At 43.9% G+C, this 15,969-nt stretch overlaps 1 protein-coding gene across 7 annotated transcripts in view; it reads right to left on the bottom strand.

Annotated features, from left to right (window-relative positions):
• The window catches only part of CUX1 (cut like homeobox 1), a 264,153-nt gene that overhangs the window by 143,209 nt on the left and 104,975 nt on the right, over positions 1–15,969 (bottom strand). For all 7 annotated transcript variants that reach the window (XM_065853071.2, XM_071816982.1, XM_071816983.1 and 4 more), the window contains exon 4: positions 3,966–4,044. In XM_065853071.2, the coding sequence (XP_065709143.1) occupies positions 3,966–4,044 (79 nt within the window). The remainder of the gene's footprint in view (positions 1–3,965; positions 4,045–15,969) is intronic.

Here is a 15,969-nt window from a genome sequence, read left to right as displayed (position 1 = left end):
TAGAAGTGATGCCCTAACGCTCCTTTTGTGCTTCACTGATCACTTATTTTCAAAGAAGTTTGTGTTTCCTCAGCTAAATCATCCCTTGGATAAAGGAAGCTCTGTGCGGGGTGGTTTGAATCTTGCAAGGTTGAACTGTGATTATTTCTAAACAAAACTACTACGTGTAATGATGGGTATGTGGAAAACTCAGCGAACTGGCCCGTTCCTCCTTCAGGCCACCGAGTAAGACACGGCCCCCGCGGCCACCGTGTAATTTGTGACGGCAAGGGGTAAGGGAAAGAGAAGATTTCCTCTTCAGCCAGCTTTCATTGTTATTGCTTTTAATTGTTTTGACAGGGCACATTAAAAAATATTCTTCTTTTTACCCTGTTATTTTATACTTCGCTTAGATGATGGGTGCTCTGAGCTACAAAACACATCATGCATATTATGTAGCGAACTTATGGCAAATCTGCTCGCAACAGAGACCTGCGAAGTCTCCAATAAACACACACATACCTTTTTACACCCTAAGAGTCATTTAGCTTCGTGATGAGAAAATCCCCATGAAGCAGAAAGCAACACCATTTACGGTTCAAGCCCAGAAGGCTGCGGAGTTCGCACCAAACTGAAAGCAAACCCTTGGCGCCAACCCCCCGGTTCACAAACACGTACATGCTGGAAAAGCACAAGATGTTTCCCTGTTCTGCTCGTACGGGGCATAACCCACACACAACACCAGCTCTGAGGCGGAAAAGCAGCACCCACAGCCCGGCACCCAAATTGTATCCGAATTTCACCTGGAAAAGCAGCTTTCGGGTACTTTTCGGGTCCCCCTGTGGAGCCCAGCTCAGCATCGCAGAACAAGGAGCTTTTATAGGAAAACAGCCCCTGAACTCAAACCCGGTTTAGCTGCTGCCAGATCGAGGTTGCAGATTTTCTGTTTAAAGGCAGAATTGTTGATTTTTTGCCTACAAATCCACCTGTGGCGTTGTGCGCTAACTGCAATGTAATACAGACACAGCACAAAGCGAAACCGTTCCACCCGTTTCTCTGGATACTCTCATCTGGCATTCACTCTGCATCTCCACAATTCAATTTATACTTGAAAATTACAATGAAGTGAATGTGGTTCATTTTTAAAAAGAAAAATATTTAATTTTTAGTATTTTTAAAGCTTAATACTTTTTTTCTTTTAAAGCTTTAGAAAAACAATATTATGAATATACTGCTTCTGCAAGGCGACCCTGCTCCTCCAAACACTTACACAACAGGGCTCCAATTTCTCATCAAGCGTTTGCAAGATTCAGAGCCTAAAAGCCAAGGGTGCTAACAGAATACACTGATTTTATAAAACCAGAGAGAATCTCGCACAGATGAAGCTTCTTCAATACACACCCGACCTCCCTTTACTTCCAAACAAACGTATTCACATTATTTTTTAAGGTAAGTTGTGACAACCTTGTTGATTAGTGCAATTCATGTGGCAGCGTTCACTTTTCTCTAGCTCTCTACTGCATACTGAAAATAAGGCAATTAAATAAGAAAATTAATTCCATTAATTAAAAATGTTCAGCGTGATGATCTAAGTGAGAATTACAGCTGTATAAATGTACATAAAGCAAAATGTTTTCCTTGACGTGTGCTTTCCTTTAGGAAGGATAAATTTTGCAGCACAATCCACTGATAATGCTATTTTAACAGTATCAAAAAGCTGGAGAGAGATATGGAAAGGTCTGTTTTATCTTTTAAACTGAAAATCCCTGATGTACATAGGAAAATCTACAAGTAAAACAGCACCCTTCCCACAAATTCCTTACTGGTGAGCCTGAGTGAGAACTCTGCTCAAGTCAAGAAAGAAAATCATTAGGCTTGGCTGAATCCATAGAGCACCGGAGCTGGAGTTTCAATACAGATCATTTTATAGTAAAATTAAAATAGAAGCCCTTTTTAATTATATAAAGTGTGCGCGTTATTACTGGGGAGAGGAATACACGCTTTCCTGAAGAACAATAAAATTGGCTGCCGGGAATTAGACTTCGGCTGCAATTATTTTATGGTCCTATAAAGGATATTGAAAGTCTGATAAAATTGCACCCTTGTCATGTAACAGTGATGCTTAATGCTAAATAACCACTCCGCAGCATTCCAGTCATAGCTTTCTCTAAACATCATCGCTCCCTTCTCACACCGAAAAGAAAACATAGCAGGGTTTGGGAGCTACAAGTATACCTAAATATTTGACATACCAAACGGATAGGTCAAAAGATATGTAAAGCCACACAGAGGCAAAGTAACACAAGCGATAAATGAATACTGATGGTCTTTTCGAAGGGAAAGCCCTCTGTGGATGCATACACAGCATAAAAGACTACACACGACGGGAAGGAAATTAAAAAACCAATAAACGAAGCAAGGCCCTAAGAGCACCCGCCGAACCCAGCCCTCCCGCGCCGTGACCAGCGCCGCACATTCCGAGTTGCTGTTTTCTGTCTCTCTGCAGCGTGTGCTGAGCGCGCTGAGGATCTGTGACGCCTGCACGGCCACGGGACACCGGCCACACTCCTCCTTGCAACCTGCAGTTTGCTTTTAGCAGCACCCGTGTGCTCGTGTGCCCCTCCGGCTGCGATGCAGCGCGGGACCAAACCCGGAGAGGGTGCTGATCACACGGGCTCCATCGCCCGGCTGAGATTTTTACACGTAGTAAGGAAATCAAAGAAGTATTTCTCTGACACACAACATAAGGCATGTGCAGGGGAAGGCTGATGAAGGGAGTGGAGCATCTCCCGTGTGAGGAAAGGCTGAGGGAGCTGGGGCTCTGGAGCTGGAGAAGAGGAGACTGAGGGGTGACCTTATTAATGTTTACAGATATCTAAAGGGTGAGTGTCAGGAGGATGGAGCCAGGCTCTTCTCGGTGACAACCAATGGTAGGACAAGGGGTAATGGGTTCAAACTGGAACACAGGAGGTTCCACTTAAATTTGAGAAGAAACTTCTTCTCAGTGAGGGTGGCAGAGCCTGGCCCAGGCTGCCCAGGGAGGCTGTGGAGTCTCCTTCTCTGCAGACATTCAAACCCGCCTGGACACCTTCCTGTGGAACCTCAGCTGGGTGTTCCTGCTCCATGGGGGGATTGCACTGGATGAGCTTTCCAAGTCCCTTCCAACCCCTGACATTTTGGGATTCTGTGAGGGCCGGACAAGAGAGACTGTGCAGTGTGGAGGAAGGAGTGTAAATTTTGCTTTCGGAAATGAAGGAAAGGAGAAAATTCTTTCTCCTACAAGGAATTACTGACAATGTCTCTCATGGGTGGGATATAGGTCCCGACTTCTCCATAAGGCTTCGGTCTGACTCTGCTGTTCAAATACTCATTATATGTCAAACCCTTCGTTAAGTATTTTGAATGTAGAGAGATCTATCATGTCAACATTTCGTAAAAGTATAAAATCGCACACACACACTGTCACATGCCAACAGCTCAGGCCAAGGTTTGGAAGTGGGGACTTGGACTCAGATACATTCGAGGCCTTTGAATAAAACTTATGTTCGGAATTACACTAAACAGAAAAGTGGTGTTGATTTACTTCTCAGCAAGGCTTTTTGTCTTTCGGAAGGTATGACATTTTGTTCCTCTCCTTTAGAAGTACAAATATTGCTGCTTCTTGATGAAGCTTCAAGATGAATCCTTTTTTGTCAAAAATGTCTGAACCCTCTAATAAACAAATGACTGAAAATCACACAATATTGTCGCAATATAAAATGATTCACACAAACATTAAAATGCAAATGCAATGAACGGTTTTATGAAAAGTCATGAAATGCGCCTCAGTTATAGTTCTTTCCATTAGAAACAATACTGGAGCGTATCGGTTTCAGAATAAAACCATTGCTCGTATTTACGTTATCTAAAGATAGAAAAAAATGCCCAGCAGCATTCACACAAACACAAGACATCTGTTTTACAAAATACGGAAATAATTTCCTTACCTGGAACATCAATTAATCTCTTATAAACATTCAAGAAGGCTGCCTCTGCTTCTTTGCTTCTTTTACCCAATGCGTCAATCTAGAAGGGGTGATAAGAAAAGAAGCCTTTTAGACGTGTTCCAGTACAGCTCTTGCACTTGGAGCTGTAAAAATAAATGAATAGATTTCTTATAAAACTAGTTAAGACATAAAAAAAGGAACCCGAGTCTCCTGTGTACAACTCCTATAGAAACAGCCTTGTCAGAGTATTTCTGCTACGTTTGTACTGAATATAATTTAAAGATGCGTTTCAGCACAATAGCAAGCATCAATATTTTTATGAACGCTGCTGTCTATTGTGATTTTCTACTTTAAATCTTTATAAAAAGCAGGGTATTTGCCAGACAGGTTCTCTCCTCAACAACTGTTTTCCTTCCCCACTTAGATGATCCAACCCAACAATGGGGAACCAGGCGCACTCCTGATGTCACGCTCTGCCTTTATTGTGGAAAACATATTCTTCTGTTATTTCCACTACGCCTAGAGGAGGATGAAAAGATGCATTTGTTGGGCACGCTGTGATACCTACCACTAAATAACTGTGAATCTCCTACGTGCACGTAAGTTTTCTAATGAAGCTTTGGCACAGGCCCATGGAGCCCATTCCGCCTTGCACTTGTGAGCTCAAGCCAAGCTCCTCTGATCAACTTCTCTTCCTATTTTGTAATGCACACAATATTAGTGTAATCTAAGAAACTGTCTGCCCAGGTGATGGAAAACTCTACCTCACACAATCTGTTATTTTCCCCTAAATCTGTATTTTCATCTAAAACTTCATTTTCCAAGGAAAGGCGGCTTTATGACTCTGAGAATAAAATACTTATCCACAGTGGCTTTTTTGGGGTAAACATGTATTTTCCTAATGTGTTCAGTTCTGGGCCCCTCAGGTCAGGAAAGAGATGGAAGTGCTGGAGCGGGTCCAGAGAAGAGCAACAAGACTGGGGAAGGGACTGGAACACAAGCCCTATGGGGAGAGGCTGAGGGAGCTGGGCTTGTTCAGTCTGGAGAAGAGGAGGCTTAGAGCTGAGCTCAGCACTCTCTAGAACGACCTGAAGGGCAGTTCTGGCCAGGGGGGATTGGGCTCTTCTCCCAGGCAGTCAGCAATAGGACAAGGGGGCATGGGCTTCAACTCTGCCAGGGGAAATTGAGGCTGGAGATTAGAAAGCAATTCTGTGCAGAGAGAGTGGTCAGCATTGGAATGGCTGCCCAGGGAGGTGCTGGACTCACCGGCCCTGGGGGTTTTTAAACTGAGATTGGCCATGGCACTTAGTGCCATGATCTGGTCAATGGACTGGAGTTGGACCAAGGGTTGGACTGGATGATCTCTGAGGGCTTTTCCAAACCAGTCCATTCTGTGATCTGCAGAACTACAAAGGCCTGATGTCAATTCTTAAGTGTATCTGAAAAGCGTTTAATATTATAAAACCATTTAAAGGTGCGCACGTCAACATGTACTAAAAAAAGGAAGGTCCTGTCTGAAAAACGTCCTTGAATTCTTTCATTATTGATTTGGTAGATAAGGCAGAAACAATGGCCAGAGTTCAGTGTATTTCAGGAAAGTATCTGATATTTTCTGGGCCGGGGGGGTTGCTGCGGGCAGAGGAAGCGCAGGGTGGCAGGGGAGGAAGCGGCCGGGGAGGATGGAGATAAGCAGCAGGGTCAGCGCTGGTGCCACTTGTGTTTACTTCGTACAGAAACGACTTTGCGAACGATTTTGGGAAAAAAAAAAAAGGAAAAAAAAATAAAAAGCCTACAGTGTAGCTGATTAAAATAATGGCGGGAGTCGGATGCGATGTGTATAGATTTGTCTGATGGCTGGTAAGTGACTTGTAGAGATCGTTGTGGGGAGGATTAAGGCCAGGAAAGCAAAGGACAAGGACAGTTGTAGAAATTGCACAATGCAGGACGTATAAACCGAGAAAGGGCTGGAGGGGGGCGGGTCAAGGAGGGAATAAGGACACCAAAACATGCAATTAAATCTTGAGAGAGCCGGTGAGAGATTGGAAAGAGACAAGTTATTTTAACACAATATAACGCTGTATTTAGAGAAACAAACCAAAGTTCTATTTTGCTTCCATCCCCCCTCAAAATTTGGATTAATTTATGTAGCTTGGTGGAGTTGTAGCTTAACTGAAACCTGACCTTATCGCTAATTATTCTAATTTTTAAAAAAAAAGGTGTTGGAAAGATGATAAACAAGCAGCAAAAACCCAAAATGATGGAGGATGTGGAGAGGAGATATAAATTCTCAAGAAATGCTGTTCGTATTTGTTTAGAGTTCGCCAAGAAAAGCTACGAAAGGCACTGGAATCTGGCAGGGCACATGACGGGCTGGGGAGCAAGGGATTGATGGTTGCGAATAACCCGTTTATTAATTGGAATTCGAGCAACCACAGATGGACTGATGCTCATTAGGGAACGAGAACATGAGCAATTCGGGGAGGATTCTTTTTTCACACGCCGAGTATTTGAAATCAGAATATGGAACAAACCGCCAGAGAGGCGCTGGGTGGTGCAAATCGGGGCTGGGGAGGATGCGATGGGGCTTTAAGGGGCGAGAAAGGAGGAGGCGGCCATGGGTGAGATGTTCCACGGGTACGTGGATGGACCGGGAAGGCCACGGTAACCATATGTTCGGCTGTTGGACTTCGGCGTTCCCACATATGATTTTCTCTCGCTGCTGCTCGGCAGAGTACAGCCAAATCTGAATTACTATTATTAAAGACAATTAGCATTACAGAATGGATTCTGCACTGTATTTTGAAATATTAATTTGCCTCTTTCACGAAAACCAAAGGGTTTAAAATGCTTGCAATTCTGTGCAATAACAGGAGGGATTTGTTTTCCTATTACAATTTTTTCACATTTTAATAAATGGCATTTGTACTTATATTCTCCCTAAGCATCACAAAGACTGTGGTTTATTCACTCCTTACAGTGACTGAAGCATAAAACAGAACTGAAACAACACCTTCTAAGGACATCACAGACTTTCTGACAGAAGCGGTTTGTAAATCACTGGAACTTTCACACCATTTTCCCCCTAAATTCAGAACCCGAATTCCAAAATATCTCACCAGGCAGAAAGATTGTTTTATCTTTTAGTTGGGTTTAAAAAAGTAATAATAAAAAAATCAACCTCTCTGGTTTAAAGTTCTATTTAAAAATGAGCACCACAACTATTTTATATCTTAAAATTCAGGAAAAGTAGCATGGCAACTTCCACTGGAATAAAAAAGTAATTAAGCAGGCCAGCTTCCAGCTGCATAAGGGAAGAAGGAAATATGGGATGAAAAAGACGTCAAAAATAGCAAAATGTAAATGAAGTCCAGAACCAGAGAAAACAGAGCACTAAAATGACATGGAAGTTATGTATTTGGAAGTTCACAGAAAATTTCTCAAATCACAGTAAAATTGGTTCGGAAGCCAACGAGGCTGAGCTGCAATCAGCTCACATTAAACCAGTTGTACTACGTTATAAAACTCTTGCTGAACATTTTGATTTGACTCTCAAAACTTCAGGGACCCTGAAAGAAGTCAACTTATAATTACACCAGTGTAGTCTTGACATGAGCATAGCCCCAAATCCTAATTTATCTAAACCAGGCCCCATTATGTCTTCTCTGACTAGAAAGAAACAGCAGTGACCTCTGTAGCCCCCACCACCCCCATAAACATATGTTCACTTTTAAGTTCTGGCATACTATTTGTCTTGATAATACCACTGGCGCTATACTGAGATAACAGCAATGAGACACCAGGAATCCTCCCTCCCTAGCACGCTTTTCATCTTTAAAATATCACCGGAGCTCTATGGAGGGAGCCGCAGTGAGAAGTGGTGTGAGAGCAGCCCTCCCTTCAGCCGCCTTATTCTTCTACATCAAGTGCTTCTCATGAGTTGTTGTTCGGGGTTCCAGGTTCATCCTGGAGGATGAATGGCCCCCCCCTTCCCCTCCAGGGTGATCTCTCTGCAATGTGCCCATCAAGACCTCCTTGATCTGCTCCCATTCCCCATGCCGGAATGAGAGTTGGATGCCCGATATTCTCTTTAGCGACCAGTGACAGAACCAGAGGGAATGAATGGCAGAAGATGTGCCAGGGAAGGGCCAGTGGGACATGAGGAAAAGGTTCTTCACCCAGAGGTGCTGGACACTGAACAGGCTCCCAGGGAGGTGTCACGGCCCAACCTGTCAGTGTTCAAGAAGAGACTGGACAACACCCTCAGACACACGGTGTGACCTGTGGGGTGTCCTGTGCACAGACAGGAGTTGGACTCCATGAGCCTTGCGGGTCCTTGCAACCCAGGACATTCCACCATTCTATGATATCGCTGGCATGCTACCCCAGTAGAACAGACACCCTATTTTCGAAATGCTCGGTCAGAATCTAATATCTACGACACCTGGCTAAAATTAAAACATCATCAACCAAAATCAGCAGTTTTATCCCCACATTTAGGTGAGTCTGGCCACCTGTGTGAGGGAAGATGCTGAATGCAGTTTTACCTCAACGCTGCCCCTTTCTGTTTCAGCTACATCCAGTCAGGTCCAATAAGATAAAAGCAAAGTCTGTGGCTTTATTTTGGAATCTGTCACTCTTTACGCACTAAGAAATTTCAGATCAAAGTCTCACGATTACTGCCCTACAAGTCACCAGGGCTCTGTAGGGAGGTCTGCAGAAGCGGCCCTGTCTCGTGGGCAGGAGGCTGCACAACTGTGTTCCGAACTGAAGGATCAAACAGTCAGATAAAGCTCTTCGCAAGGAAGCTGGAACTGCCAGATGCCGGCTCATTCTGCATCCACACTTCAATTCTCTGAACTTACCGATATCAGCACATTAACACATTTGCAGACCATGAGAGCGGCACATGGCTGTGCTGCTCCTGACAGACCGGCTTGCAGCATTAAGCATTGCTGTGTTTTTCTTCTGCTTTTAGACAACTCGGCATCCCAAAGACAACTCCTGAGCGAAGGGATCCCATTGCCTTCTGTGTCTGTACGGCATTACTGACGTATCGGTCATTTACTTGCAGTGCAATTAACTGAGCATCCAGTGTCTGACACACAAGTATGCCCAGAGCTACGTTACACAGGAATTCTGCAGTACTAACTCCTCTACTCATCCTCAGTGCTCTTCAGCTGTAATTCTCACTCTCATCAGCCACCTCAACACCAAAGATACATCTTTTACTGTCCCGCATCCAGATCTGGAACTAACACATCAACTTAAAACAGAAGTTATTTTCCTGTTGTGATTTTTAATAAATAGATGCCTTAACGAGACACCCATCCCTCTTCATTTGCAAAGCTCCTTCATGCATCTTTTATCGTATTGTTTTGCATCACAAAGTTTTTCCATTTGTCTTCCAAGACTTGAGCTCCTGAAATGTCATTAAGAATTGTGAGAAACATATCAAACCAAGGCAAGAGCACGATAACAACTCATTAATGCACCATTATTTTAAGGCGTGCTATATTCTTGAATAGCCACCTTGGACTGGCGGTTATAACAAGTGTTATTAATGCTATGGAATGGCATCAGTCTTTCTTTGAAGCCATTACAATAGAGCTCGGCTGTTCTTTCATACAAAAGTCCATCAATTGATAAGGTGGTGCCCACAACAGCTTTACAGCACAGACAGGGTGTGTGCGCGGTTGGCTTGATTTCCCTTTCCTAATACTAACAGATACCTATATTAATAAAGAAAAATATAACATTAATAAAAATACATAGTTCATCATCCCAGTTAATTTCCTTTGCAGCCGACAACAGAAAAAGTAAGAAACTATTTTTTTCTTCGCTCCAATTAAGAGATTTTTGAAGCAAAATGATTCCTGGGCAGGTGCTTAAAGCGTATGGTGTGTATTTCAGCTGCGCTATAAATTCTTTGACAAAAATAAGGACTTCACAGTGGGTACGATACCAATCTGTGTGCCGTGCATAGGTGTGCTAAGGGGAGAGCTTGGGAAGAGCCTCCCCGGCGGGTGGGTTTAAGCCCAAGTTAAGAAGAAAGCTTTAAGAGGGACTCATAGAATCACTGCGGTTGGAAGAGACCCTCAGGATCACTGAGTCCAACCATACGCAGGTTTGCAGGAGTAAACATGCACTGTGCAACACTGCTGAGACAATACTTGAACCTCTGAGAAAAACAGGGTAGACTTAGCTTATTATTTTCAATTCTGCTTCTCTACACCGTGAAACCGCTGCAACCTTGAACCATCAAAACCTTCTTTTCCTTTCATGCCCAGATAAATCCTGATTTTCCCAGAGAAACGCCGCTGCCACCCGCCGAGGAAAGCCCAGCTCCCTTGCTCTCACAGGACAGCTTCTTTTCCAATCTTTGATCTTCCTTCCCAGTCCAACAGCCCAGTCCAACACGTGCCTCACGACACTGACAGCAGAATGACGCCTTTGTTTAAACAGCTTTTACTCTTTGCCGCCCTGCCTTCGGACCACGGCGACAGCGGGTCCGCTCTCATTGCTGAACCTGCCCCGGATCCTTCGGTAACCCGTGTCTCCCTCCTCGCACCTCCCTGTGTTTCGGAGCTGCGTTTCTCAGCTCCTGCTCTCACGCGACTCCAGATCCACCCGTGGGGCAGGCACCGAAGGGAGCAGCTCTGCTCCTGCCTCGGGCTCCAGCTTCTCTTGCATCAGATCTGGTGATGGTGGTGTTATGGTGTAATTCAGTTCACTGACTGATGAACAACTAAGCAAGGGAGGAGAGGGAGAATCTATTTTCCACCATGCGGGCAAACTGAGCTGACTCATCCTGTGCATCAGAGTGAGGGACAAGGTGGGTAACCAGGGCTGGGACAAGGACACTTGTATAGCACGAGACCAGAGTGTCCAGACGTGCATAGCAAAAGGACGGTCAAAGTGCCAAATGGTACGAAAAATCCCTTCCATAACTATCCTATCAAACAGTCTCTATAGCACAAAACTGTATTAACTTCATTAATATATATATATATATTAATTCACATTACACTGTGTAATGTAATGGGGTAGCAGAATTTTACTGGAGGCTTTGGTATTGTTCATGCTTAAGTAAAACAAACTAAAAGGACAGCCTGGCCCTGGAAATAAGGACATTGCTGTGTGGAAGCTCGGTGCTGCCCATGAAGGGTAAAGGACACCCCCAAACAACCAAGGTAACAGCAGCATCCAAGCCCCTCTAACACAACATTTAAACCTCCCAGAGTTTTCTAGTGTCAAAGGTACGTAACTCTAGCAATGCTGACTCCAGGATCAATGGCCGAGCAGCAAAAATGCTGCAGAAATATAGTAAATTGCAAAGTTTTCCTCTGATTAGTAATCCGTTGTGTGGGTGTTCGTGATGAGTCAAATCGTGCTGTACCTGAGCATTTGAAGGGTGTAAGACCCACACGTTAAACCACATTTGGGGTGCCCCAGTTTGGCTGGGACACCTCATGGGCATGAATAATTAATTACCCTTGTAATTCTGCACTTTGCATCCCAGCCTCTCTCCTCAGTCAGCATGGGCCAGTCGTTAATTTTTGTAACACACAAAAAAGGTAAAACACATAGAGGGAAGTAAGAAAAAGATGATCTCCAAACAGGGGATGTGTAGTTCCCCCAAAATGGAAAGAACAGCTTCTCCTCCTGCCTCTATGAACAGAGACCTGGAACCCGCGATGGCTCCTTTCCCTTATGGATGAACCAAATTTCTGTGTGTTTCAAAAATTAGGGCAGAGCAATCCTTCCAGGAATGACTCATTAACTGCCTCGTGCAAAATCCACCTGCCCATAAATACCAAAATGCTAATATTTTACATTGAGCTTACCCTCTTGCTTTTCCCTTACCGCAAAACTAAACCAGACGCTGGCTTGTATAGAGCCTCACAGCAATTTTGTAATAAATACGGGAATAATTCTGTATTTGGAGCAACAGGGACTGGGTTATGATGACACTCGGCAGAATACGGCGCAGCCCTCCCGTCCCCGTTCCTTCCAGCACACTTCAAGCTCTCTTTTCTGAAAAGGATGAGAAGCTCCTCCTGACACTGTGAACTCAAACAGTGCTGCCTGGCTGAATTTTGCATAAATAGTTTCCCAGCACTGCGAGCATTTCACCCAAACGTGTGGCAGCGGCATAGCGGCCTTAATATAGACAGCCCACCAGCTGCCAACAGAAACTTCAGCACTTTGTCAGTTATATAAAAATAAAAGGATTTGGGGCTGATCCTCCTCAAAGTTACCCTGGTAGTAACTGCGATCTCAGTATAACTTGCCTGCACACGAGATGGAGATGAACCTGGAAGAGCTTCAGAAAGGGGCACGGTGCTTATTGCTTGATTTTGGTGGCGGATCTTGCCCGTTATGCCCATAGTAGACGTTTGTCCCGGAAGGTATCAATATAGAAGGAGAAAGAGGTGCCTATAGGAAAGGTTCTGACTGTATTTGAGAGTTTCTACATCCCGGCCCATCAGCCCGGAGTTCAGTGTCTCCTCTCGGAGCTGCCACACGCTCATCAGGGAGAACACGTCTGCCCCCGAGATACTGAAGTATATTTAAATCACCTTCCTCAGGAAAGATGTTGTTTAAACTGCAATCAAGCCAGCCAAAAATAAATAAATAATCGTTTACACACTTGTGTAAACAAGGAAATGAAACACTGCTGAGCTGCTGCCACCCCAAACCACGCTGCCTGCCCCCCCGAACCCGCCGGCGCGGGGAAACAGAAGGGAGGCGACGCGCAAACGCGGCCCCGCGCTCCCGTTACACAAAGGAAATGACCCACCGCCCACACCCCACGGGGTGGACGTTAAAAGAAAACAATTACCCTGGAAAAATATTAGATTTGCTCCATTTTGCTACGCGGCGTGGTTTAATGGGACTTCCATTGAAAAGCAGGAAAGCTCTGGGCCTAAATCAGCACGGCGCGGGCTCCGAATTTTGATGTATGCTGTTGACTTCCCCAACACGGAGCAATTTGTAATAGCTTTGCCACGCTGTTGTTTTCAAAGCTCCTGCTACATCACAAGCATTTATTTCTGACCACAAAATTACATTTATTCAACAGAAAGCAGCCCAGGGTCTTTAAGAGGTTAACTTCTGGAGTGCTTGGCTGCTCTCCAGCCTCTGTACTAGAATCAGCGCTAACGCAACAGCACCCAGGCCAGCCGTGATTAATAGAGTGCTGAATACGCTGCTTTCCACATACACACACTTTTCATTCCCTTGCTTCCATAGATCACGGACTTATCCTCAAAATATCTGACTGAAATTGAATTTGGCTTCTCTCTCAACCGTTCATTTCCTATGTTATGCAAGGTTATATCCTTTTCTGCATGAGCAGAACCAAACCAGCTGCAGCTTTGGAGAGGAAAATGTGTTTTCAATTATGAAGCTGGCCTGAATATCGAACCACAGTTCTGCTGCTACTCTAATTGAGCCATCATGGAGTGAACCTGCAGGAAAGAAATTGTATTAATTAGGTTTGTAAATCTAACGTAAGGAAATTAAAGGGGATTATAAAAAAAATAGTAGCGGCTCAGGAATACTCCTTCAAAATGCAGAAGGAAAAGTAGGTCTGAAGTTGTTTAGGCACACAGGTTATTGGAGTGCATCTTCAAAGGCACCATTAGTAGTTCCAGCACACCAAACTGAGCTCCAGCTTCTGTTGTCTGCATATGGAAAATTATTAAATTACTCTGCTGGCCAATTTAACAGCTTAAAGAGCAATTCAGCTAAGCTGGGAGCCAGAACGGTCTCATCGGAATGGCAATACCGCTAACAGTACTCGCCTTGCGACAAGAATACGAGAAGCAGTTTTCACAGAAATAAAGTCCAGTGTGTTGTTTTGGAGTATGTGCCTTCCAGGTTCTCCAAATGAGGGATTATTGCATTATGGTTGGACAGGACTGTTATACCACATGAAAGAACGCTAATGACCTCAGGAAATCCTTCCCCAGCCTTAAAATACCTATTTGCTGACTTCACAAATACGGATTCCAACGTTAGATTTCCATACCACAACTGTATAGTTCTGTAAATTAATATAGCCCAAGAACATAACTTTTTTTTTTTAATATTTAATGTACAAATATCCTTCCAAATGCTGTAAACATGGTAATGCGCAACAATCTACCTGGAACACAGCTTATTTAGGTGGTTGCTTGAAGGAATTCCTTGCCAACTTGCAGATGATACACAATCTCTTTATTATTGAATGATAAAGCCCTTTAGCCTTTGCTGATTCTGTCATATATGCAGCCCAGCATATGGTAAGGAAACCATTAATAAGTTGCATCGTCAGGTTAATGGTAAGCAAAACAAACAAAAAAATAGATTTAAGATTAAGAAATCCAGGAATTTCACACTTCCTAAATGAACGAGTTCTAACCGTCTTGCTCACAATAGCATCTTTACGGCATCCAGAGAGTTAGAAAAGCTACCCACGAAAAGCAAAATAACAATACCAGCGGCTTTGAATCAGACACAACGTTCTGTTCATTTATAACAAAGAACCAAACAACCAAACCAACCCTCATTGAAATCTCCATTAAAACCCTAAGAAAGGAAAAGATACTACAATAAAATTATACCACAGTGATGAATGAACAGGGTCTCCACACTGAACTGGGAATGCTTTTTAAAATTTGTAGCATGCTAAATTCCATTTCATAATGCTTCTAACTGTCATTAAAAAATCCAGTTACTTAAAGCACCGAGATCTATACAAAAAAAGTTATTTCCAACTAGTAATGGAAACCTCATATTTGATAACTGGAACAGTTTTCATCTGAATGAACAAGATAAATATCTGTGGAATATGGAATGTTCTAGTTTGGGGGGTTTATTTATAAATTCATCTTATACAACGGGAAGGGGAGGGAAAGTATCAACATCCATGCTCAAACTACAGAGAAAAATGGGCTGAAGTGACCTGTGGATACATCGCAAAAGCGAACCAGCCGCAGGTTTACAAGCAGCCGTCCCGCAAAGCGTGCTCGGGAAGACATTCAACATGTGAGCTGCAGTTCACCTCTCTCCAAGTCACGTCAGGCTCAGCGAGGCCGCAGTTCAAGGACAGTTTAAGTCAAGCTCAGCTGGCACAGCCGCACTCCTCGGCCTTGGCTTTGCTCTCCCGGCCTCTCCCCGGCAGGAGCAACGCACCCCCCTGGCACAGAACTCTGCCAGCAACGCAGGTGCGGAGCCAGTCCCGAGGCAACACCCGTGGAAAGCAGGAAAACCTCTCTTTTCACTACTTCCCTGCTTACCTCTGCTTTATTTACTTACTCCTGTTATTGTTATTTTAAAAAATATCCCAGTCTGGGTCTGTGTAGTAGAAGTGGGGAATCTCTTAGGAGTAGATCATTCCTATTCCTCCTCCCACTAACATCCCAAACACTGTGTGACCACAGGGTCCCTCTGCCACCCACCCCGGGACAGCGGGTGTCACCCAACAGACCAGTCCTGCCTGTGTAGAATAATCCTATAGAGCACAGGGGTGGGAGTCCTGCCCCCTGTTACGTTGCTTGCCGTGGATGTGAAATGCAGAAAAGCCTCTAACGCTTAACACAGTTTGTTCCTGAGCCACCTGGAACATTCATCTTGTGATCATAAAGTCAGTCTTAACAATAAACAGAGACCAAAACTATATAGCAAACAATAAAATATAACTTAACAAAACAGGCTAATAATTCTCGGTATTTTGATTTGTCTCCAAACCAAGATACAGTAATTACCCCTCTAATCAAGTATCACAATTTGCAGTTTAACGTTCTGCATCTATATAGTCAGTTATGATTTGTTCAGGGTTTTTTAGGCTTCTAAAATCCAGCCCAGATTAGGGAGACTGGAATCACTGGCTAAGGGATTCAGCACCGCAACCTTGCAACGTATTCCTGCTTCATTTACGCAAGAGGGGATTTCTGCCAACAAACAACTACTCTTGTCATTTGTGAGGTTGAACTGATACCAACATAAACTTCACTTATAC

This window comes from Patagioenas fasciata, chromosome 19 (assembly GCF_037038585.1).
Source record: "Patagioenas fasciata isolate bPatFas1 chromosome 19, bPatFas1.hap1, whole genome shotgun sequence".
NCBI lineage: Eukaryota > Metazoa > Chordata > Aves > Columbiformes > Columbidae > Patagioenas > Patagioenas fasciata.
The sequence above is the reverse complement of the archived record's forward strand: the minus strand, read 5'-3'. Positions and strand labels throughout refer to the sequence as shown.